Here is a 24,825-nt window from a genome sequence, read left to right on the forward strand (position 1 = left end):
TCACTCCAGCATTCCTGCCTGGGAAATCCCATGGACATAGGAGCCTAGAGGGCTACAGCCCATGGGGTCAAGAAAGAGTCAGACAAGATTTAGTGACTGAACAACAACTGTCCAAGGAAACTGATCCCTGCCCCGATGCCCTTGATAACTCCTGGAGACTGGCAGTGGGATCCCCTCTACTAAGGGTTTCCGGGGGAAACAGGGAATGCTGAGGGCCATTAAAAGGCTTAAGGAAGGAGGATTCATGGAGACCACCAGCTACTTGCTGCCCCCAATCTCAGAGACGACAGCTAATCCTAGTTTTCCTCCCTAGGGTCTCTGCCTCCTCACACAGGGAGTTCCAGAAATCAAGCTGGTTGAACACTGCCCTGATTCTGCTGAGCTTCCATCAGTTCAGTTCAGTCGCTCAGTTGGGTCCGACTCTTTGTGACCCCAGGGACTACAGCACGCCAGGCTTCCCTGTACATTACCAATTCCCAAAGCTTGCCCAAACTCATGGCCATAGAGTCGGTGATGTCATCCAACCATCTCATCCTCTGTCATCCCCTTCTCCTCCCACCTTCAATCTTTCCCAGCATCAGGGTCTTTTCCAATGAGTCAGTTCTTCGCATCAGGTGGCCAAAAGATTGGAGTTTCCAGCTTCAGCATCAGTCCTTCCAATGAATATTCAGGACTGATTTCCTTTAGGATGGACTGGTTGGATCTCCTTGCAGTCCAAGGGACTCTCAAGAGCTTTCTCCAACACCACAGTTCTAAAGCATCAATTCTTCAGCACTTAGCTTTCTTTATAGTCCAACTCTCACATCCATATATGAATACTGGAAAAGCCATAGCTTTGACTGGACAGACCTTTGTTGGCAAAGTAATGTCTCTGCTTTTTAATATGCTAAGTTGGTCATAGCTTTTCTTCCAAGGAGCAAGCATCTTTTAACTTCACGGCTGCAGTCACTAGCAGTGATTTTGGAGCCCAAAAAAATAAAGTCTGACACTGTTTCCAATGTTTTCCCATCTATTGGCTATGAAGTGATGGGACTGGATGCCATGATCTTAGTTTTCTGAATGTTGAGCTTTAAGCCAACTTTTTCACTCTCCTCTTTGACTTTCAACAAGAGGCTCTTTAGTTCTTCACTTTCTGCCATAAGGGTGGTGTCATCTGTGTGTCTGAAGTTATTGATATTTCTCCGGGAAATTTTGATTCCAGCTTGTGTTTCATCCAGTCCAGCATTTCTCATGCAGATAATATACTCTGCATATAAGTTAAATAAGCAGGGTGACAATATACAGCCTTGACTTACTCCTTCCCCAACCTGGAACCAGTCTGCTGTTCCATGTCCAGTTCTAACTGTTGCTTCTTGACCTGCATACAGATTTCTTAGGAGGCAGGTCAGGTAGTCTAGTATTCCCATCTCTTGAAGAATTTTCCACAGTTTGTTATGATCCACACAATCAAAGCCTTTGGCATAGTCAATAAAGCAAAAGTAAATGCTTTTCTGGAACTCTCTTGCTTTTTCGATGATCCAGCAGATGTTGGCAATTTGATCTCTGGTTCCTCTGCCTTTTCTAAATCCAGCTTGAACATCTGGAAGCTCATGGTTCATGTACTGTTGAAGCCTAGCTTGGAGAATTTTGAGCATTTATTTTGCTAGCGTGTGAGATGAGTGCAATTGTGCAGTAGTTTGAACATTCTTTGGCATTGCCTTTTTTGGGGGGATTGGAATGAAAACTGACCTTTTCCAGGCCTGTGGCCACTGCTGAGTTTTCCAAATTTGCTGGCATATTGAGTGCAGCACTCTCACAGCATCATCTTTTAGGACTTGAAATAGTTCAACTGGAATTCCATCACCTCCACTACCTTTGTTCATAATGATGCTTCCTAAGGCCCACTTGACTTTGAAATCCAGGGTGTCTGGCTCTAGGTGAGTGATTACACCATTGGGGTTATCTGGGTCATTAAGATCTTTTTTGTACAGTTCTTCTGTGTATTCTTGCCACTTCTTCTTAATATCTTCTGCTTCTGTTAGGTCCGTACCATTTCTGTCCTTTATTGAGCCCATCTTTGCATGAAATGTTCCCTTGGTACCTTAATTTTCTTGAAGAGATCTCTAGTCTTTCCCATTCTATTCTTTTCCTCTATTTCTTTGCATTTGATCACTGAGGAAGGCTTTCTTATCTCTCCTTGCTATTCTTTGGAACTCTGCATTCAAATGGGTATATCTTTCCTTTTGTCCTTTGCCTTTAGCTTCTCTTGCTTTCTCAGCTATTTGCAAGGCCTCCTCAACCATTTTGCCTCTTTGCATTTCTTTTTCTTGGGGATGGTCTTGATCTCTGCCTCCTGTACAATGTAAGGAACATCTGTCCACAGTTCTTCAGGCACTCTTATTAGACCTAATCCCTTGAATCTATTTGTCACTTTCACTGTATAATCGTAAGAGATTTGATTTAGGTTATACCTGGTCTATGGTTTCCCCTACTTTCTTCAATTTAAATCTGAATTTGGCAATAAGGAGTTTATGATCTGAGCCACAGTCAGCTCCACCACTGGGAAACAAAGTTCAGTGATGGGAGATGCAGTCTAGAACATGAACATCAGCACTGGCCCAGGCTCTGCATTTCCAGGGCTCTGGTCCAAGAAAATCTTAGAGAAAGAAAGGCACCCCCGACCTCTGCAACTGAGGCTTTTCTTTGCAAGACATGTTCGTCACCCTTTTATGTCCCTCTCTCCCCAGCGTTGAAATTCAAGGATCTGTGGAACACGCTCCAAGCCTGCTGAGACCACAAGCTTTGGGAGTTCATAAAACTTCTATTGTGTGGTATCACGTGGTACTCTTACCTCGCTTACCCCACTCGAAGCCAGCATGTTCTGAGCACCATGGGCCATGCTCATCACTCGGCCCTCAGGAGAAGTAGCACTGCTGTTATCCCCATTGCACAGATAAGGAAACTGAGGCAAGATAAGACACTTTCCCAAAAGTCATGCTGCAGTGGATATGAGTTGTCCAAGGCCCACACATATTTTCCCTTCTTTGATAATAGCGGGAGCTCTTGTTCTTACACAAATCCTTTGGTCAGCCACATGCTTAGGGCAAAGCTCCAGGGAATAAGTCTGCTAATCAGCAGCTCCAGAATGTGGTCCAAATCAATCCAATCACTGCAAGGACACATGTTCCCTTGTCCCCAGTGATACAGAGTGAGGATATGGGGTTTACAGGTGTCTTAGCCATTTTATACTGAGCCATCACTGACTCCATGGACATGAGTTTGAGCAAGCTCCGGGAGATGGTGAAGGACAGGGAAGCCTAATGTGCTGCAGTCCATGGGATCACAAAGAGTCGGACAAGACTGAGCAACTGAACAACAGCCATTTATAAGGAAAGCATCAAGAGTCGGCAGTGGAGGGAAGGAGTGGCACCACTAGGGCACGTGTGAAAATGAAGCCGATGTCATGAAAGGCAGAGATGAAAGAAAGTGGAGCTCGGTGTTTTGTGGGCTGCTGGATCAAGCATCACCTGCAGCACGCCCTCCCAGTGAATCTCTCCAATAAATTCAACTGTTACACAAGTTTGAAAGAAATTTACTCTCACCTGCAACACAAATCATCCTAGTAATACAAGTTCTGATCCACTGCGTCAACTTTTATCCAACAGTACAATTCAGAATTTGACACAAGTGAATTTAGGCCGCAGATACACCGTTACTAGTAGCATACTGCTGGGTAGGTTGCTGTTCTCTCAGGCTCAAAAAGCCCACCAGCAAAATGGAGGTACTATCATCTCCTTCACAGGGAATCATAAAAAGCCCTAATAAATATTAACTCTTACTATTATTTATAAGCTCTTCAGCTGAAATTCTGGAATTCATTCTTCTTCCTATTCTCTTTTCTCATCACCCCTCCTTCCTTCCGCTCAAAACTAACTGTCCCCTTGTCCCTTTTCTTACAGGTCCAGTTTTCTTCTTTGTTTGCTGTGTGACCTTAGACAAGTTATTTAACCTCTCTAAGCCTCACTTATGACTACAGCTAAGAATCATTTCAGTTCCGTCACTCAGTCATGTCTGACTCTTTGTGACCCCATGGACTGTAGCATGCCAGGCTTCCCTGTCCATCACCAACTCCCGGAGTTTATTCAAACTCATGTCCATCAAGTCGGTGATGCCATCCAACCACCTCATCCTCTGTCGTCCCCTTCTCCTCCCGCCTTCAATCTTTCCCAGCATCAGGGTCTTTTCCAATAAGTCAGCTCTTTGCATCAGGTGGCCAAAGGATTGGAGCTTAAGCATCAGTCCTTCCAATGAATATTCAGGACTGATTTCCTTTAGGATTGACTGGTTGGATCTCCTTGGAATCCAAGGACTCTCAAGAGTCTTCTCCAATACCACAGTTCTAAAGCATCAGTTCTTCCGTGCTCAGCTTTCTTTATAGTCCAATTCTCACATCCATATATGACTACTGGAAAAACCATAGCTTTGACTAGATGGACCTTTGTTGGTAAAGTAATGTCTCTGCTTTTCAATTTGCTATCTAGGTTGGTCATAGCTTTTCTTCCAAGGAGCAAGCATCTTTTAATTTCATGGCTGCAGTCACCATCTGCAGTGATTTTGAACCCCCCCCAAAATAAAGTCTTTCACTGTTTCCACTGTTTCCCCATCTATTTCCCATGAAGTGATGGGACTGGATGCCATGATCTTAGTTTTCTGAATGTTGAGTTTTAAGCCAGCTTTTTCACTCTCTTCTTTCACTTTCATCAAAAGGCTCTTTAGTTTTTCTTCGCTTTCTGCCATAAGGGTGGTGTTATCTGCATATCTGAGGTTACTGATATTTCTCTCCGCAATCTTGACTTCAGCTTGTGCTTCATCCAACCTGGCACTTCGCATGATGTACTCTGCATGTAAGTTACATAAGCAGGGTGACAATATACAGCCTTGACGTACTCCTTTCCCAATTTGGAACTGAGTTTCCCCCTCAGTCAGTCTCTCCCATCAGGAAGCTTCCATAAGCCTCTTATCCTTATCCATCAGAGGGCAGACAGAATGAAAACCACAATCACAGAAAACTAATCAAACTGGTCACATGAACCACAGCCTTGTCTAATTCAATGAAACCATGAGCCAGCAGGGCCACCTAAAACAGACAGGTCATGGTGGAGAGTTCTGACAAAACGTGGTCCACTGGAGAAGGGAATCGCAAACCAGTTCAGTATTCTTGCTTTGAGAACCCCATGATCAGTAATGAAAAGGCAAAAAGATAGGATGGCTAAGAATACTTATCTCCTATAGTTTTGCACTCATCTCACACGCTAGTAAAATAATGCTCAAAATTCTCCAAGCCAGACTTCAGCAATACATGAACCGTGAACTTCCAGATATTCAAGTTGGTTTTAGAAAAGGCAGAGGAACCAGAGATCAAATTGCCAACATCTGCTGGATCATCGAAAAAGCAAGAGAGTTCCAGAAAAATATCTATTTCTGCTTTATTGACTATGCCAAAACCTTTGACTGTGTGGATAACAATAAACTGTGGAAAATTCAGAAAGAGATGGGAATACCAGACCACCTGACCTGCCTCTTGAGAAACCTGTATGCAGGTCAGGAAGCAACAGTTAGAACTGGACGTGGAACAACAGACTGGTTCCAAATAGGAAAAGGAGTACGTCAAGGCTGTATATTGTCACCCTGTTTATTTAACTTATACGCAGAGTACATCATGAGAAACGCTGGGCTAGAAGAAGCACAAGCTGAAATCAAGATTGCTGGGAGAAATATCAATAACCTCAGATATGCAGATGACACCACCCTTATGGCAGAAAGTGAAGAGGAACTCAAAAGCCTCCTGATGAAAGTGAAAGAGGAGAGTGAAAAAGTTGGCTTAAAGCTCAACATTCAGAAAACGAAGATCATGGCATCTGGTCCCATCACTTTATGGGAAATAGATGGGGAAACAGTGGAAACAGTGTCAGACTTTATTTTTTGGGGCTCCAAAATCACTGCAGATGGTGACTGCAGCCATGAAATTAAAAGACGCTTACTCCTTGGAAGGTAAGTTATGACCAACCTAGATAGCATATTCAAAAGCAGAGACATTACTTTGCCAACAAAGGTCCATCTAGTCAAGGCTATGGTTTTTCCCATGGTCATGTATGGTTGTGAGAGTTGGACTGTGAAGAAGGCTGAGAGCCGAAGAATTGATGCTTTTGAACTGTAGTGTTGGGGAAGACTCTTGAGAGTCCCTTGGACTGCAAGGAGATCCAACCAGTCCATTCTGAAGGAGATCAGCCCTGGGATTTCTTTGGAAGGACTGATGCTAAAGCTGAAACTCATACTTTGGCCACCTCATGCGAAGAGTGGAAAAGACTCATTGGAAAAGACTCTGATGCTGGGAGGGGTTGGGAGCAGGAAGAGAAGGGGACGACAGAGGATGAGGTGGCTGGATGGCATCACCGACTCGATGGACATGAGTTTGGGTGAACTCCGGGAGTTGGTGATGAACAGGGAGGCCTGGCGTGCTGCAATTCATGGGGTCCCAAAGAGTCAGACATGATTAAGCAACTGAACTGAACTGATAGCTCTGGGTCCAGGGCTCAGTGTCATATATTAACACTTGATAAAGAGCTATTGTCACTAACCTTAATTCTTACATCAGTAATAAAAATAAATGAAGTTTATAGCGTTATACTCAATATGACAATGTATTGATAATAATACCGCCTAGCTCTAACTGAGCACTAACTATATGCCAGGCACTGCTTCCCTGCACTTCATGTGAATAAACTCATTTATTCTTAATGATTACACAGAAGGCAGGTTCTATTTTGACCCTCATTTGGTGAAAGAGGAAACTGTGACACAGAGAAGTTAAATAATTTGCCTGAGATCACACAGTTTGTAAGGGATGAGGCTGGGGCTCAAACCTAGGAAGCTTGACTATTGAGTTGCCCCATCCCTGACAACGACTCCTAGTGATGGGCAATGTAAGAATTTTAACAGGATTTTCTGGAGCACATGCCTATACCCACAGGTTATCTAGGCCAAGAACATGTGAACGTATCCAAACACCATCAAGTTCAGAACCAATTACCTGTAACAGCGTCCTACAACTGCTGATGCAAATTATTTATACCATAAACATCATGGTTTAAAACAACACGATTTTTTTTTTCATCCCATAGTTCTAGAAGTCAGAAATCTGAAATAGGTCTGACCAGGCTAAAGTCAAGGTGTTGTCAGACCTGAATTCCTTCTGCAGACTCTCAGGGAGGATCCATTCCCTCACCTTCTCCAGCTCCCGGAAGCCGCCCACTTTCCTTGCTGACAGCCCATTCTTCCTTGTTCAAAGCCAGCAGGGTCAGGTCAGGTCCTCCTCAGGCTGCCATCTCTCCGGTTCTCTCTTCTGTCTCCCTCTTCCACTTCATAAGGACCCTGGTGATTACCCTGGGCCTGCCCAGATAACCCAAGACGATGGCACATTTTCAAGGTTAGCTGATGAGCAACCCTAGCTCCATCTTCATTCCTTTGGCCACGTAACCATAACACATTCACAGGTTCAGGGGATTTGTTATAGCCATCTGTGCGGAAGCCACTGTTCTGCCTACCACGCCCTTGGGTTTATTCTGGTCCATCCCAAACATTCTATGGATGTCCAGGGACACCATCACTCCCCTTAGCTAGGTCAGATTCAGAAGCCGTCACAGTCCTGCCAGCTTCAGGCAAGACCTCACACCATCTGCTGGGATGCTAACCGCCCCTTCAGCTCAGCTGTGCTGTCCCAGGAGTGCCTGGGTACCGGTTGTCCCCTCTGCTAGACCCAGGGTCTCTGCGGTGCTACCCCTACAGCCCCGGCCTGGCCGACACAGCTTCACACATACTTGGCTGGGGCCTGAGTAGTTGTTGTTGTTGTTGTTGTTTGGGTCTAAGGAGGCAACAGAAATAACCCTCCCTAGGACCCAGCTTGCCGACCTCAAGACAGGACGGAAGCTGCCGAGAGGAGGATGGGCAGACAACAGGCGGGGGGTATGACTGTGAACTTGAACTGCTGATCAGTGTCACCAGCATCGGGGAGTGGAGTCGCTCTGATGCTGTCCAGTAATGAGGACCTACCAGGACCACGCTGTTCCCCAGGGCCTGAACATCTGTTTCCCCATTCAACTGTCTCAATAACTTACAACCAGCAGGTTTCTATGGCTCAATGGACAATTCTTAATCATGAGATTCCTATGTGTCAATACCCTTCAGAGGTAAATAAGGTTTCCATTCTCAGTTTCATTCTACTACAAGAGGTAGCTACTAAACAAACAACTCTATGTATGCCTAGACAACAAACGCCCTGATGAAGAGTCAGGGAAACAGAGGATTGCGGTGGGTGCTGGATGCTCCTCCCATAACAGGTGGACAGGGAAGGGCTCTGGGCCAAGATGACCTCTGAGTGAAGACGTGAAGCAAATGATGATATGTGTGCTGCCTTCTACTTTCTATGGAAACAGAAAGACTGAGGGCTGGTTAAGGTTCTTAGTAGCATGTGCCAGGACTGATCTAAGTGCTTTACATGTCGGCCTAGAGAACAGTTGAACCCATCTTACAGATATAGAAACTGAGGCTGAGTCCTATAGCCTGTAGGCGACATGAATAGCCAAGAATCTGAATTTCAGTGCAGACGCATCTGTGTACATAGAAAATGTACTGTTTGCAATTTTTGTCATGTACATGTACCCCTATTGCCATTTAAAATTAGTATCGAAGAGGATATAGATGCTTGTGCAGGCAGGGACATTTTCTTAGCAGGAGACAAGAACAACAAAAGCTAACATTTTGTTAACATGGAGAGTGACTATCTCCAGGGGGTCGGGCTGAAGCTGGTGAGAGGAAGGGGACTACTAGCTTTTGTTTTATTTCCTTTGCACTGTCTGAATTTTTTCACTCTGCATGTATTACTTCTAAAAAATAACAAAAACAAAACTAGTTCACACTTTAAATAAACAGCAGCAGCAGGAGTTTATTAAATGTAGAAATTTCCAAATGCTGAGCTGGGAATAAGGGGGCTGCCTATTCTGTTAGGACACAGTTGCCACGCCAGACCCTGCACGGGGACTTTCCAGGTGGCACTAGTGGTAAAGAATCTGTCTGCCGATGCAGGAGATGCAGGTTTGATCCCCGGGTACGGAAGATCCCCTGGAGGAGGAAATGGCACCCCACTCCAGTATTCTTGCCTGGAAAATTCCATGGGCAGAGGAGCCTGGTGGGTTACAGTCCACGGGGTCGCAAAGACTCGGATGCGACTGGGCACACGATGCTTTCTAAAGATCAGTCCCTTTAAACCTCAAAGCAGCCCTGCAGAGTCAGGACTGTGAAAACGCCACCTTTTCAGGGGAGAATTGTGAGGCTCACAGAGTTTACAGAACTGGCTCAGGGTCACACAGCCAGGAAGACGCAGGCAGCATGGGGATTTGAACCCACACACCGTCTGACCCTGAGTTCTTAACTTCTAGGCTCCACCATCTCTCAGCCAGGTTCTTGGAACGCTAAGGGCTTTGCAAGGCCAATGGCTGCACCCCAGAGGCAGCCTGGAGGGCCATGATGTCCTCAGGCCTTGGGGATTCCAAGGTCATCTGTACGAAACGGAGAAGCAATGTACTGACTCAGACACAGAAATCTTCTACAACTCGTCCCCTCAACGTGAGCCATGCAGGGTGATGGTTAAGAACCGTGGTTCAAGGTCTGGGTTCTAGCCTCCTTCAGGACACTGATGACTGACCCAAAACAAGGCTTCTCGAGCTCAGCACTAACAACTGGGGCTGGAACACTCTTTGTTTCAAGGGGCTGGCCCGTGTACTGTAGGGTGTTGAGCAGCATGTCTGACCTCCACCCAGTACAGGCCAATAGCACACATTAGACTGAATCCCCCCAAACCTCCCTAGGAGGCAGGTATTATAATTAAACCCATTTTACAGAGTAAGAAACTAAGGTCACATAACCTGCGAGTGGCATATACAGCCAGCTGTGACAATTACAATGTCTCAGAGATTGCCAAACGTCCCCCTGGCGGGGGCGGGGGAAGATGAACAAACTGCCCCCATTACACTAATGCAGTGGCCTTGGCAGGCCTGGGTTTCTTTATCTGTGAAATGAGACTTAATTCCAAGACCTTCCTATTGTAGAATGATCAAAAGGGTGAGATGGTCCAAAAGGCTCCAGTTTCAGTTCTTGGCCAAGAGGCTAATCAACAAACTCAAGTGCAAGGTTTCATTCATTCATTTGTTCAATTACTCCATCATACAAGAATACATACTGACTACCTACTCTGTGCCAAGCTCTGGGCTCAGCATGGGGACACAGGGATCGATCAGGCACAAACCCTGCCCCCTTAAGACTCACAGTCCATGCAAGATATAACTTCACAAATCAAAACATAATTACAAAGGACAACACTTCCTGTGAAGGGGGAAAGCGATGGGACAGAACATAACAGGGTGAGGGTCTGGGAAGGGTCAGAAGCAGCCAGCCACTCAGAGATGGGGGAAACACGTACAAGGAGGGGGACGAGAGCCCGGTGCCTGTCCACCCTTTCAGAAGTGGAGAAGTAAGAGAGGGAGGGGGAGAAAGGAGAAAGGAAATAAAAGGAACGCAAACGGCAGCACCAGCTGCAAAGCGTGGGAACCCTGGAGCCGGTGAGCCTGGGTTTAAATCCAGTTGCCACTTGGCTCTCGACCTTCAGAAATTAGCTCATCTCTCCCACCCTGGCCCCTCATCTGCACAACAGAACTAATAATGGCATCAATACTCGGATCCTCTGTGGGCAGGGGGTAGGACGGGGAGAACTTGGCTTGCTGGAGGGGCCCCGTCAGCAGCAGCGGCTGGGATGCTGGGATGGAGAGATTACAGAACAGGCTCGAGGCTCAGTGCCACCAGCCATGATACAGGGTGCAAACGCAGGGGGCTGACAGCCCAGCAATAGCAGTAACAGCAGTAATACAACGGCAGCCTGACTGTGACGCCAAGTACCATGCTCTGGGTTTAATGTGCATCAGTCCATTTCACCATCACCATCACCGCCCTGTGAGGGAGGCTCTGATTATTCCCATTTTACAGGAAGGGACACAGAGGCAAACAGAGGTGAGAAGAGTTGCTGTAAGGGACCTGGGCAGCACCTGGCGGAGCCCGGATTCAAACCCAGAGACTGGGCCAGCTGCCCAGCAAAGGGAGGAACGAGATCAGGAGGACCGAGCCAAGGACCGGGGCCCACCATGGACGGACGGGGGTGGAGAGAGAGGCGACAGGCCGTGGATAAAGCCCATGTGCAGAACTGTCCTGGGTGCGAGATCCCCGGCAAAGGAGCAGCTCTGGAGCAAAAGGGAAGCTTGAGAGGAAGAAAGCTGGGAGGTCCAAGTTAGGTCAGGGGCCCTGCTGGGCTTCAGGACATTAATCCTGTTTACAGGGACAGCAGGGGGCCTGCAGCGCCCCACTCGGTCCTGGAAGAGAGCCGGGTGGAGCCGGGTAAGGTCTGAGGCCGCCGCCCGACACAGCGGTGGAGAAGGCGGCTGTGCCAGCATCACGCTGTGGGCAGAGCCGAAGCACTCCCTCGGCTCTGACTCACCAGAGCTAAGAATAAAGCCCAGGGACCTGGGGGGAGGGCCGGGGCGCCAGCCAGCCCTCACCCCCAGCGCCTGGGAAGGCCCTGGCCCTGCCCAGGGGAGAGCCCCAAAATCCTTGCTGAATCCTCACACCCAGGCTGCAGATTTGGACACTTTGCTGAGAAAGGGAGAGGAAAGATGTGCCAAACTAAGACTCCGGCCTAAACAGCACTTCCAGAGCCAAGAAGAAAACAGCCATGCCTGCCCATCACGGGTATCTGAGTGTCAGCCTCGGGCGGCCTGCTCCGACCTGCCTTGACCCCAACCCGCCCAGCAAGCACCTCAGGGCCTCTCCAGGGCCCTTCCCCGCAAAGCACACACTTATCCCCGTGCTCTCCATCCACCCCGACCCCTTTGCTGAGACTCCTTGGATCAGACGCCGGGGCTTCACCGAGGCCTCCATCTGGTCAGGTTCCAGGAACCGGTAAGGGGTCACGCATGTGCCAGGCACAGGAACATGTCTGGGGACGAACAGGACAGACAACGTCACTCCATCCACCAAGCACCACTCCAGGCGCTGAGGGCCCTGCAGTGAACGGCAGGGACAAAGGGCCCACCCTCCTGGGACTGACAGTCTAGACTGATGCCAGGAGACAGAGCATCAACTAGAGGGAATACATATACACACACACTACACATCATATAAAATACATATATAATGTGTATGTGTGATGATGATGATCAAAAGGACTCAGACAAGGTACAGGTGAGTAAGGACTTGAAGGAAACAAGAAAGTAAGCTGTTTGGAGAAAGAATCTGAGAGAACAGCACTCCAAGTAGAAAAAACAATAAGTGCAAAGGCCCGGAGGTAGGAACACATCCGGCATTCGGGAGCAGTAAGACAGAGGCCAATATGATCCAAGAGTAATGACAGATGCGGTCAAGGAGGAAGGTGGGGGACGGGGAAGGGCACCGTGCAGGACTCACAGGCCATCGGAGGGATTCTGACTTTCACTGAGTGACATGGATACTGTGGATCTGATGTGTCACCAGCCGCTTTATGTTTTCAGATAGTGGTTCTGAACCAGATGCAAGTTATCCCCCAGGAGACATCTGACAATGTGTGGAGGCCTTTTCAGTGTCATTCCTGAAATGGGGCTGGGCATTTCGCAGGTGGACGTCAAGGCTACTGCTAAAGTCCACAATCCCAGGACAGCCTCCCAGCAGAGGATCACTCGGCCTCAAATGTCAGTAGAGCTGAAGCTGAGAAATCCCATTTTAATAGAATCCTGGCCCCTTAACCAAGGTTAGAGGCCATATTCCCCAACCCCTTTATCAGGCAGACAGAGTTTCAGCTCCCCACCATGCATCACTGGGCAAGCAACTAAGCCTCAGTTTCCACATCTGTAAACTGGGAACACAAATCAGATGATGCAAACACACACTCAGTTGAGCACGAACCAGAGCATACGGCAGGTGGGCAACAAATGTCCCTGCTATCCCTGTCTGACTGCCAGGGGTCCACCTCTTACTCTGTCCCTTCCACCCTTTCAGCCTCACCAAATGATTCTCTCAGCCAACAAAGATGTTCTGTGCCCCCACAATGTGCTAGGAACTGTTGTGGCCAGAGTCCGCCAAAATGCCCACCTCCCAGTCCCAGAATGAGTGAGGGTATTACCATACTTGACAAATGGGACCTTGCATATGTGATTAAGTTGGAAGATCTTGAGATGCAAGATGATCCAGGTGGGCCCCATGGACTCACAAGGGAATCACAAGGGTATAGAGAGAGGCAGGGGGGCTGGAGTCTGAGAGGGAGATGTGTTGACCAAAGCCAAGGTCAAAGTGATGCAGGACCAGGAGTCAATGAACGCAGGTGAGTGGCCTCAAGACACTAGAAAACACAAGGAAAGGGGCTCTTTCCAAGAGCCAACTGAAGGAACACAGCACCACATTCTGGCCTCTGAACTCCAAACTCTAAGAGAATAAATCTGTGCTGCTTTAAGCCAAAAGTTTGCAGTGATTTGTTACAGCAGCCACAGGACACTCATACAGCAGAGCCAGCAGGGGACAAGGGCTGGACAGGGGTGCCCCCAGCAAGAGACACACCTGCCCGCCTCCACACCTTCCTGCAGGCCCTGGCCCCTGCCCATGCCCTGCTCTGAATCAAGGTCAGCCTCATGTTACCTGCTCCCTGACGCGCTGGCTTCTGCTAGCCCAGGGCACTTCTGACACCTTCCTGAAGGATGGGCTTGTCCTTGCCTCCCCCTAAGGGGAGCTGGGAATGATGGAAAACATTGACTCATTTTTAAGTTCACTTTAAAAGGTCATGCATGACTCAAATTAAATTCATACATGTGTGTATATATATGTGTGTGTATACACACACACATACCATGGACTGTAGTTCACTCGGCTCCTCTGTCCATAGAATTCTCCAGGCAAGAATACTGGAGTGGGTAGCCATTCCCTTCTCCAGGGGATCTTTCCGACCCAGGGATCAAATACAGGTCTCTTGTATTGCAGGCAGATTCTTCACTGCCTAAGCCACCAGGGAAGCCCCAAAATATATATATAAAGGCAAATAGTAAAAAGTTACTCTTCCTCTTCCCCTAAGTCCATCCGCTCTGCACAGTCCCAACTGCCCTCCACTTGGGTGACTGCCAACCTTTTGCTATTCCAAACAATGACACAATGAATTCCCTTAGAAATCACTCCTTAAGCTAAAGAAAACATGGATAGCCTGACCCGAAGACCAACACGGCTTCCCTTGGTCGCTTGAAAGCTCTTCAGGCAGAAATCAAGGTGGCCCAGGGTACCCGTGATAACCTAGAGACACACAATGAGAATCAGGACACTAAAGATGAACACTGACCCAGGGACTCCTGTGGGGATAGAGTCCTTAAAGCATGATGAAATACACTCGAAGAAAATGCAATCACTCTGCCCCACATTCACCGACCGCAGCATTACTCAGAACAGCCGAGACGTGGACATGAGCCGAGTGCCCAGCGATGGATGAACGGGTAAAGACAACGTGATCCACACACACAGTAAAATATTATTCAACCATAAATAAAGGAAATCCTGCCATTTGTGACAACACAGGTGAACCCTGAAGGCATCATGCTGAGTGAAATGTCAGACAAAGAGAGTGCTCTCTGTTCATTTATATGTGGAACCCAGAAAAACGGAACTCAAATAGGGAAGACGATGGTTGCCAGGGGCTGAAGCTGGGGGAAATGGGGAGATATTGGTCAAAGGTTATGCTTCCAGTTGTAAGATGAGTAAGTTCTGGGGATCTAATGTCCAGGGTAGTGACTACAATTAGTAATACGGTATTGTATACTTCAAAATGGTTGAGAGAGTAGGTCTTAACAATTATCACCACAAAATGAAGATAAAAAAGGTAATTACTGTGAGGGGATAGAGGTGGTAAGTAGCCTCACTGTAGTAATCATTTCACGATATATACATGTATCAAATCATCATGCTGTGCAGCTTCAAATTGCATGCTGTATGTCACCAATAACTCAATGAAGGACTTTCTAGGGAGCTCAGCTGGTAAAGAATCTGCCTGCAACGCAGTAGACCTCGGTTCGATTCCTGGGTTGGGAAGTTCCCCTGGAGAAGGGATAGGCTACCCACTCCAGTATTCTTGGGCTTCCCTGGTGGCTCAGTCAGTAAAGAATCTGCCCGCAATGCGGGAGACCTGGGTTCAATTCCTGGGTTGGGAAGATCCCCTGGAGTGGGGCGTGACAACCCACCCCAGCATTCTTGCCTGGAGAATCCCCATGGACAGAGGAGCCTGGCAGGCTGAAGTACACGGGGTTGCAGGGTCAGACACGACTGAGTCACTAAGCACAGACAACACGTCACTAAAACCTCAGTGAAGCTAACGGAGCACTGCCCAATAGAAATATAACACAGGCCACATAAGGAATTTCAATTTTCAGTCACATTTTTTTAATTATTATTATTTTTTACTTTACAATATTGTATTGGTTTTGCCATACATCAACATGCATCCGCCACGGGTGTACACGTCACATTTAAAAAACAAACAAAAACAAAAGCAGGTGAAATGATCGGATATGGATTTGTTGGAATAAGACACAGCCACAAACTTTTTTTTTTCTCTCACTGTGCCACATGGCTTTCGGGATCTATAGTTCCCAAACCAGGATCAAACTCAGGCCCCAACAGTGAGAGCATGGAGTCCTACCACTGGACTGCCAGGGAATTCCCTACCCATGACCTTTTGATAAATACGAAATCCTTTTGAAAGCTAACCTGAAATAACACAATAAGAAAAGAGTGACACACCATGAGAAGGTATGCGATTGCTTCCATGTAAACCTAACCTGACAAACGTTTATGCCACCCCAGCCTCCTAACAGGCGGCCCGATCCGCCTCCAGTCCACCCTCCACACCACAGCCAAGGGGACAGAGTCAACGACAGCCCCATCCCACTCCACCCTGCCTATGCCTCCTCACGGCAGCCTCTGGCTCTCGCCCTTGCTTGCTGTTCTTGGACCACCCGATGCCTCGGGGCCTCTGCAGGGCCAGTTCCCTCTGCCCTGACTTCCACTCAGAGGCATCCTTTGATTCTGCGCGGAAACATCCCTTCCTTGGGAGACCTGCCCAGCCCCCAAGCCCTGTTCAAACAAACCCCTCACTGAACTCTGTTTCCCTTGGGCACTCACCACACTCTGTCCTTACATTTCTTTTAGATATGATTTATTTGTTGACATCATCTATTATTCAACACTTTATATTTGTTACGGAACATGCAAAAATATAGTATATATTATGGATAGTGTGGGCTTGCCACGTCGTTCAGTGGTAAATAATCTGCCTGCCAAGTAGGAGACATGGGTTTGATCCCTGGGTTGGGAAGATCCCCTGGAGAAGGAAATAGCAACCTGCTCCACTATTCTGGCCTGGGAAATCCCATGGACAGAGGAGCCTGGCCGGGTACAATGAGTGGGGTCGAAAAAGAGTCGGACATGACTTGGCGACTAAACAACAATAATACATATTTATGACTGAGATAAACCATATGAATTACCAGGTAGGTCACAGGGTGGCAAACTGCAGTGCATGTGCCAGATTCGCCTAGATTGCTGCTTCTGTACAGTCCCCAAACTAGGAATGGATGCCACAATTTAAAAATTTTTAATGTTAAAAAAAAAGACAATTTGCTTTTTGCCAAGGGTGTGGCTTGATGTTGCCTCTTGTCCTGCAAAGCCCAAAATATTTACAACCTGGCCCTCCATGGAAAAAGTCTGCGAAACCCTGGATACAAGCCAAGAACACTGAATGCATTTCACATGGCTCCATCGAATGCTACTAATTTTTTTAAATATTTATTTTTTTGACTTATTTTTTGCTGCATTAGGTCTTGGTTGCAACATGAGGGATCTTTGTTGTAGTGTACAGGTGTAGTTGCCCCTTGGCGTGTAGGATCTTAGTTCCCCAACCAGGGATCGAACTCACATCCCCTGCAATGGAAAACGGATTCTTAACCACTGGACCACCAGGGAAGTCCCTCATGCTACTAATTTTATATGTTACTTTTTCTGCATCCTGCTCTCCCACCAGACTGTCAGTCCCAGGTCTGGCTCCTGGATGTACCACTCCCTGTTTCTTCCCTGCAGGTCCTGGCATGTGGCAGGTACTCGTAAGCACCTGTGGAAGCCATGAGCAGGCACCAGAATGAGTCTCAGCAAACTGCCAACTGGATGCAGCCACCATGTGTGATCCCGCCGGGCACACGCTCCACCGGCTCTTGAGGACACAAAGATAGGCAAATGGAGTGATGGGATGTTCCAAATCGATAGTGGTGATGGACCTACAGCTCCGTGACTATACTAAAAGCTGCCAAATTATACATTTTAAATGGGCACATTACATGACATGTGAACTATTAATATATATCAGTAAAGCTGGCTTTTTTTTTTTTAAAAAAGGATGACTAAGACCCAGGATCATTTTAACTGTCAGGTTTTCAGCTTGCACCGTTGTTATTGTCCAGCTGCTGAGTCACCTCTGACTCTTTGCGACCGCATGGACTGCAGTATGCCAAGTGTCCCTGTCCTTCACTGTGTCCCGGAGCTCGCTCAAACTCACGCACATGGAGTTGGTGATGCCATCCAACCATCTCATTCTCTGTCGTCCCCTTTTCCTCACGCCTCAACCTTTCCCAACATCAAGTTCTTTTCCAATGAGTCAGCTCTTTGCATCAGGTGGCCTGAGTATCGGAGCTTCAGCATCAGTCCTTCTGATGAATATTCAGGATTGATTCCCTTTAGGATTGACTGGTTTGATCTCCTTGCAGTCCAAGGGGCTCTCAAGAGTCTTCTCCACAGCTCAAAAGCATCAATTCTTTGGCTCTCAGCCGTCTTCTCTCCTGACATATGCTGTCCTTAAACCTAACAATCTTCAAAACAAATTAATAAATATACATAGACCCTCCCTGCCTCATTTCATCACCTCTTAAGAGGACACATCTAGAAGGAATTTGTTTGCATTTGTTTTCATTTTTTCTCGTTAAAGAAAAAAATTAATGCAATGTCTTTTCCTGTTGCCGTCTTGCTTACAACTAGATTATCTGCTCCCTTAACCCAAGGTTCCTCACCTTCACCCAGGCAACACATTTACTAAACCCCACTTTGTAACAGGAGTGAACCAGAAACATCCACATTTGTATCTTGCACTCAAGAAGGGTTAATTCCAAGGTTCCTCACCTTCACCCTAGTGACATTTGGGACCATTTTAATTCCCTATTGTGGGGCTGCCCTGTGCATTGTGGGATGTCTGGCAGCATCCCTGGCCTCTACCCAGCTGAAGCCAGCAGCATCCTCTGCCCACTCCCAGTCACAACAATAGAGCTCATCAATGTCCCCGAGAAGCTTTACTGCCCCAGTTTTGATCCACTGTCGTAGCAGCTTTTCCATCTGGCCCCACTCCTGCCACCGATACCTAATGACTCTGAAGACCTGCCCACCTGCCCATTCATTCACGTGTGTGTCCCTTCAGTCACATCCAATTCTTTACGACCCTATGGATGGTCGCCCGCCAGGCTCCTCTGCCCATGGGATTCTCCAGGCAACACATTTACTAAACCCCACTTTGTAATAGGAATGAACCAGAAACATCCACATTTGTATCCTGCACTCAAGAAGTTTAGAACTTTGTGCAGCAGGTAGGGTGGGTAGATACATAAGTGGCTAAAGAATTTTAAAAGCCCTAAGTGCCATCGAAGACATACACATAAACGGCAAGATGTTTTCAGAAAAGGGAGAAGGGTTAATTCCAAAGCGAATAGGAAGAAAACTCAGCTTCCTCCTCCACATGGCAAGGACAATACCTACTTCTCAGAGTCATCAGAAGACTAAATCCACATAGCACGTTATTCCATCTTCATCCCCAACCCTCTGGAGTGGGTACTATTGTTCCCATTTTGCAGAAGAAGCGACCAAGGCACAGACAGGTAAAGGAACTTGCCCCAGGTGGCACAGGCTTGTGGCCAAAGCAGACTTTAGCCAGCGGGCAGGCTGGCTCACTATGGCAGGTCCTACCTCCCTGAAAAAATACACACGTGACAACAGACGGGGACCCAGCCACCACTCCCTTAATGAAAGTTACTGTCACTGTACTTTCCACTTGGGAACTCAGCAGGCTACTGCCTGTAGGCAAAATTTTAAAGGGAGGGGCCCCAGGTTTGCTCATATGCAGACAGGAGGGAACGGCACTCTAAGAGGAGCCCTGGGCTCCTCTTAGGATGGAAGGTAGCTGCTAGACAAGCTTGGGGCGTGAGTGGAACAAAGAAGTGAAACAAAGTGCCAGGAGGGGACTGGGTGACAAACAGGGCTGGGAGGGCAGGCCAGGGCCTGAACGAATTAAGCAAAGCAGAGCGGAGACTCACTGAGGATTCCACCAGCAAAGTGCTGCATCACCGACATGCTGCAAAAGCTCCAGGGAGTTGTGAAACCCAGAGAGAAAAATTTCTGGCTTACTCTTCTCATTCCCTTCTCTTGAATCGGGCCAAGAACAGGAAACTGGGAAAGCCACCTCATCCGTAAAAAAAAATCCCCTGGAGACACTATCGCAGTCCCTGCCCCCGAGCCTTCCAACCCAAGGAGTTACAGCTCACTCACCTCGCCATCCCGGGGTCCCTACACCCAACTGATACCTGAATTCTGGGCTCTGCACCCGTGCCAGGAGCCATCACAGTGGAGACAGCCCAGAGCAGGCCCTGTTGAAGGGAGGACCACGACTCAGTGGCCAAAAGCACAAGCTTTGGAGCGGAAGGCCTTGAATCCTATCCCCACGGCTTCCTGGCTGTATGGCCTTGGGGAAGTCAATCCACCTCTCTGACTTTAAGCCACTTATCTCTCATTGGACTATGGGCAGTCAATGTCATGGGACTTCCCCAACAGTCCGGTGGCTAAGACTCCAAGCTTCCACTGCAGGGGACACAGGTTTGAGCCCTGGTCAGGGAACTAAGACCCCACGTGCCATGCAGCGTGGCAAAACAACAACAGAAACCAAAAGCACTCAGTGTTGGGGGAGGGGTGGCCACAGGGCGTTAAGCGTGCTGCTGCTCCTTCTCCCATTACTGTGGTTGCTATTCAGTCGGTCAGTCGTGTCCGACTCTGTGACCCCATGGCCTCGGCATGCCAGGATTCCCTGTCCTCCACTATCTCCCTGAGCTTGCTCAAACTCCTGTCCATCAAGTCAGTGATGCCATCCAACCATCTCATCCTCTGTCGTCTCCTTCTCCTCCCACCTTCAATCTCTCCCATCAGGGTCTTTTCCAATGAGTTGGCTCTTTCCATATTTTTACTGCCACTGTTATCATCACTGATGTCGTCATCATCATTTCAGTGAGGACAGCTGCTCATAAAGCCACATGCCAGAATGCTGAGGCCTCCCCCAGGAGACTTTCTTTCATCTCTCCAGCTCCAGGCTTAGTCATCTGACATAGTCTGTTGGAAAAGACTCCACTCTGTCCCACCCGAGTCCTCCTACCACAGCCACTGACCTGCAAGCACCTACAACATGTTAGTCACTCTGTGCCTGACTCGTTGCAACCCTATGGACTGTAGCCCACCAGGCTCCCCTGTCCATGGGGTTCTCCAGGCAAGAGTACTGGAGTGGGTAGCCATAACCTTCTCCAGGGGATCCAGACCCAGGGATCAAACCCAGGTCTCCTGCATCGCAAGCAGATTCTATACCATCTGAGCCATCAGGGGGCACCTACAATGGCCACTGTCAAACAGGCCACTATGGCAACAACCAGGGACACTCCCACCACAGTGGAGATGGCGCCGCCCTCGAGAGCCTAGACCCTGGGCCAAACATTGGGAATCCCATCCCAGCTCTACTACATATGAGCCGTAAGATCTCGCGAAAGTTACATAACAGGCCCAGGCCTCACTTTCCCGTCTGTAAAACGGGGATGATAACAGTCTATTAACCTCATAGGGTTGTTGTGAGGATTAAATGGAAATTGTTTCATACACGGCTGGGGACTAACGAGCACTGTGAGTATCAATCATCAGTTTCACTGGATCCTGGAAGGCATAGTTGTACCCCCACTTTGGCCTGTGATACTCTCTTTGGCCCCTGACCTCTGACGCTCCAGCCTCAATGGCCTCCCCGTTGCTCTTCAATCACACCCAGCTTTTCCCCACCTTAGGGCCTCCCACCCGCTGTTTCAGCCTGGAATGCCTGTGGCCTAGCCAGCTCCTCCTCCTCTTTCCAGCAATGCTGGAGGAGAGGCTACCCATCTCAAGTGGCCCCTTCCTGGTTCTTCACTAGGACCTAACTCTGTGTATTTCCTTCCTTTCCATGTTTACGGGGCAGCACAGGACACGGGTTAGCATCCAGACTCGAGCCAGACTGCCTGGGTTTGGATCCAGCTCTGCCATCTACCAGCTAGGTGACTTCCCCTCTCTCTGCCTCTATTTCCCCATCAGCCTCTATTCCACTACCGTCAGGATGGAATCATTAGGACTTACAAAGAGCTTAACACAATCCTTGGACCTTCGGAAATGCCCCACGAGTCAGCACTCTCAGTTAGCTCCCAGCCGAGTTTTAAGTGTCCCTCTTAGAGACAACCTGTAACCTCCCCACAGTATGACCAAATTCAGGAGGCACTCATTGAGGACTTGTTCAACCAACAAAAGGAGGGGGTGAATAACTATCTGCCGAGCAATCCAGAAAGACACAAAGAAAAGCCGGAACCTCTGTCCCTGCCTGTGACCCAACAATCCCAGCTATGGGCATGAGTCCAAAGGAAATAACCCAAACGGCAAGAAAAGGAACAATTTTCACATGCTGGGCCGTTCTCAGTGACAACCAGGAAGCTCCCAGGCACGCAAGACCTGAGCAAACAGTGGCAGGGGATCCTACTGAAAATGACCCAGCTGTCACGAACCAGACCTGGGGCCACCTCCCGCCCTGGAGAAGCCGCCAGTGGGGTGGGGGGGGGGGGGCGGCCTGACCACCTGGCCTCGTGCCCTCTGATGAGGGTTGTTTGTGGGCCTTTTTGCTTGTTTCTGGCCATGCCATGCAGCATGAGGGACCACAGTTCCCCCAAAAGGCATTGAACCCGCGCTCCCCCTGCAGTGGAAGCTCGGAGTCTTTACTACTGAACCGCTAGGGAATTCCTTCTGACCAGGGTTTTTAACCTGCATGTGAAAGCAGACCAAGAACAAGAGCAAAGACCCCATCTACAGCCACCAAAGAGCTGTGGTTAAGGGTCAGGGGAAGATCCCACGTCAAGGAAACACTTGGTGCTGAAGGTGAAAAGGGAGGCGTGTCTTTTTCCGGAGTGGTTTGGAGACCCTCAGAGCAAGTCCTTAAATAGCCCCAGGTGTGGTCTCAATCTGTCTAGGCCCTGAAACAAACCTCTGAGGACATGGGTCCCATTACCAGTCTCGACTCTACAGATGCTTAAACTGAGGCACAGAATAAAGGGCTTCCTGACCTGGGCCAAGGAGCTGGTGTTACCTAGAAGACCAGAAGTGATCTGTGGCTAACTCAGGAGCCAATCAAGGGGCCTACATTGCTGTCCAGTACTTTTTCCATTTCCACTTCCTCCTGGATCCTCAGATTTCACTTTGGAGCAGAGCGGAGACTGCTGTGTGACAATGGCTGACGATGACGGCAGCAATACCAGCGATGGCGAGCAAGAGTAATGATAACATCACTTCACAATCATAGGAGCAGCACCTTAGCTGTGTATTAACTCATGTAATTTTACCACTCTATGAGGCAGGCACTCCCATCACCCCGTTCTGCACATGTGAGAAAACGGAAGCAGAGAGAGGCAAAGTCACTTTACCAGGTCACACAGCGGGCAAGCAGCAGAATCAGGCATCTGAATAGAGGCTACACCAGCTCTCCATGCAGCTATTTCACCCTAAACAATCTTCCCAACTGGCCTCCATGAGGCAGGACGCTGTGGTCTCACTTACACTTAGCATCGGACCTACAGCAATAAAAGGCTTCATACACAGAAGAGGGAGGGACCAGAAACTATTATCTTACTGCATCGATTTGAAGACCCGTGTTTCTTCACGCGGTATCTGCGTCTCGCGATCAGTGCATCCTACAGTCTCTGCTGGCCATGCTTTCCTAGCCCAGCATCTCTGAAACTGGGATGCAAGTCACCACTGCCGGCCTCGTGGACCTGATGAGACGTGGCATGCCTCTCTCAACACCCCAGGCTCTCCTCTACCCTACTGCACATTAAGGATGGCAAGAGGCTTTTTTCTAAGTTTCCAGAATCAAGAAGGAGAAATGAATATAACCCTTACGTCTTAGCAAAGCTAACTCCCGAGAGGCAGACACCACTCCCACTCCCTCACTGTGGCTCCATAACAACTCAATTAACTTTAATGGGGGTAGGGGAGGATGCGTGTAATTGTCAAGCTACCTGACAGGGCCACCCCGGGCAAAACTACCAGCAGCTTGATCTGATCATCTCCACCTGCCAGCTGCCTTCTTGTCTCCACAGCTCCTTCCACGGGCCCTTGCCCAGACCAGGTTGTTTTTGCCAAACCCAGGCAGAGAGGAGGCAATAAAATCTCCTACTCAACTGAGTATGTACAGCCCTTTCCAAAAGGCCATGGTTTCTGCCTAGCTCCACAAGAGAAACCCTGTCTGCCAATAGTGTTCTTTCTGAAACACGTACTCAGATAGGACTTGCCTGGGAAAGGGGATATCATTTCAACCACTTCCAGGTCCACAATCTCTCTTCTCCCCAGTTCCTTTAAGGCCCCTGGGAAGGAGCAATCTGCTGAATTCATGTCCACATGTAAACTACTTCTTGGGTTTACTGGAGATTGGACTCCTTGGCTGTGGGAACACACCTGAGAACTACAAGCAGGCTTCAGATGTAAAGGGTTCCCCGGCCTCTACCCACTGGACGCCAGGTGTGACCACCAAAAATGTTTCCACTGTTGGCAAAAGTCCCCTGGGGGCAAAACTCCCTGGAGGAGAGAAGCAGTGATCTAGTCAGTTTGCAGAATATCCTATGTTTTCCTTTAGTGGTGACATATTTAATAACTATTAGGTAAATACAAGAATATGACTCACCTGCAACTTCACAGACATTCCAAAGTGATAAGAAACTTCTTTGCAGGGGGGATAAGTTTATTTAGGTTACAAAAGAGTGGGCTTATTTAAATTACTAAATAAGTATGTGCCAGACACTACTGGCTAGCTTACTCAACAGTCTTTCCCAACTCCCTTCTGTTTTGCTGCCTCCCACTGCTGCTAAGTCGCTTCAGTCGTATCCGACTCTGTGAGACCCCACAGACGGCAGCCCACCAGGCTCCCCAGTCCCTGGGATTCTCCAGGCAAGAACACTGGAGTGGGTTGCCATTTCCTTCTCCAATGCATGAAAGTGGAAAGTGAAAGGGAAGTCGCTCAGTCATGTCCGACTCTTCGCAACCCCATGGACTGCAGCCTTCCAGGCTCCTCTGTCCATGGGATTTGCCAGGTAAGAGTACTGGAGTGGGGTGCCATCATGAAGCATAAAAACAAATGCTCTTTTCCTACCTCCTTTATAGATAGAGGTGGCCATGAGATTTAATTTCCTGAATAAAAAATAGGTAAATGAAGCTGGTGTGTTCCTTCTTTCCTCCTACCTTGAACCTAGATGTGACGGTTAGAGCTACAGCAGCCATTCTGCGGCCTTGAGGGAAAGACAAAGACTATGGTGTCAGTCCACTGGGTTGCTAATCCAATGC

General features: G+C 48.3%; 1 protein-coding gene across 3 annotated transcripts in view; it reads right to left on the reverse strand.

Moving 5' to 3' along the window:
• Positions 1-24,825, reverse strand: part of ABCC1 (ATP binding cassette subfamily C member 1 (ABCC1 blood group)) — a 152,161-nt gene that overhangs the window by 110,219 nt on the left and 17,117 nt on the right. For 2 of the 3 annotated variants that reach the window (XM_070363189.1, XM_070363188.1), the window contains exon 2: positions 12,007-12,076. The exons of the other annotated variant lie outside the window; for it this stretch is intronic. In XM_070363189.1, coding sequence (XP_070219290.1) covers positions 12,007-12,076 — 70 coding nt within the window. The remainder of the gene's footprint in view (positions 1-12,006; positions 12,077-24,825) is intronic. 3 annotated transcript variants of the gene reach the window in all.

This window comes from Bos mutus, chromosome 25 (genome assembly GCF_027580195.1).
Source record: "Bos mutus isolate GX-2022 chromosome 25, NWIPB_WYAK_1.1, whole genome shotgun sequence".
NCBI lineage: Eukaryota > Metazoa > Chordata > Mammalia > Artiodactyla > Bovidae > Bos > Bos mutus.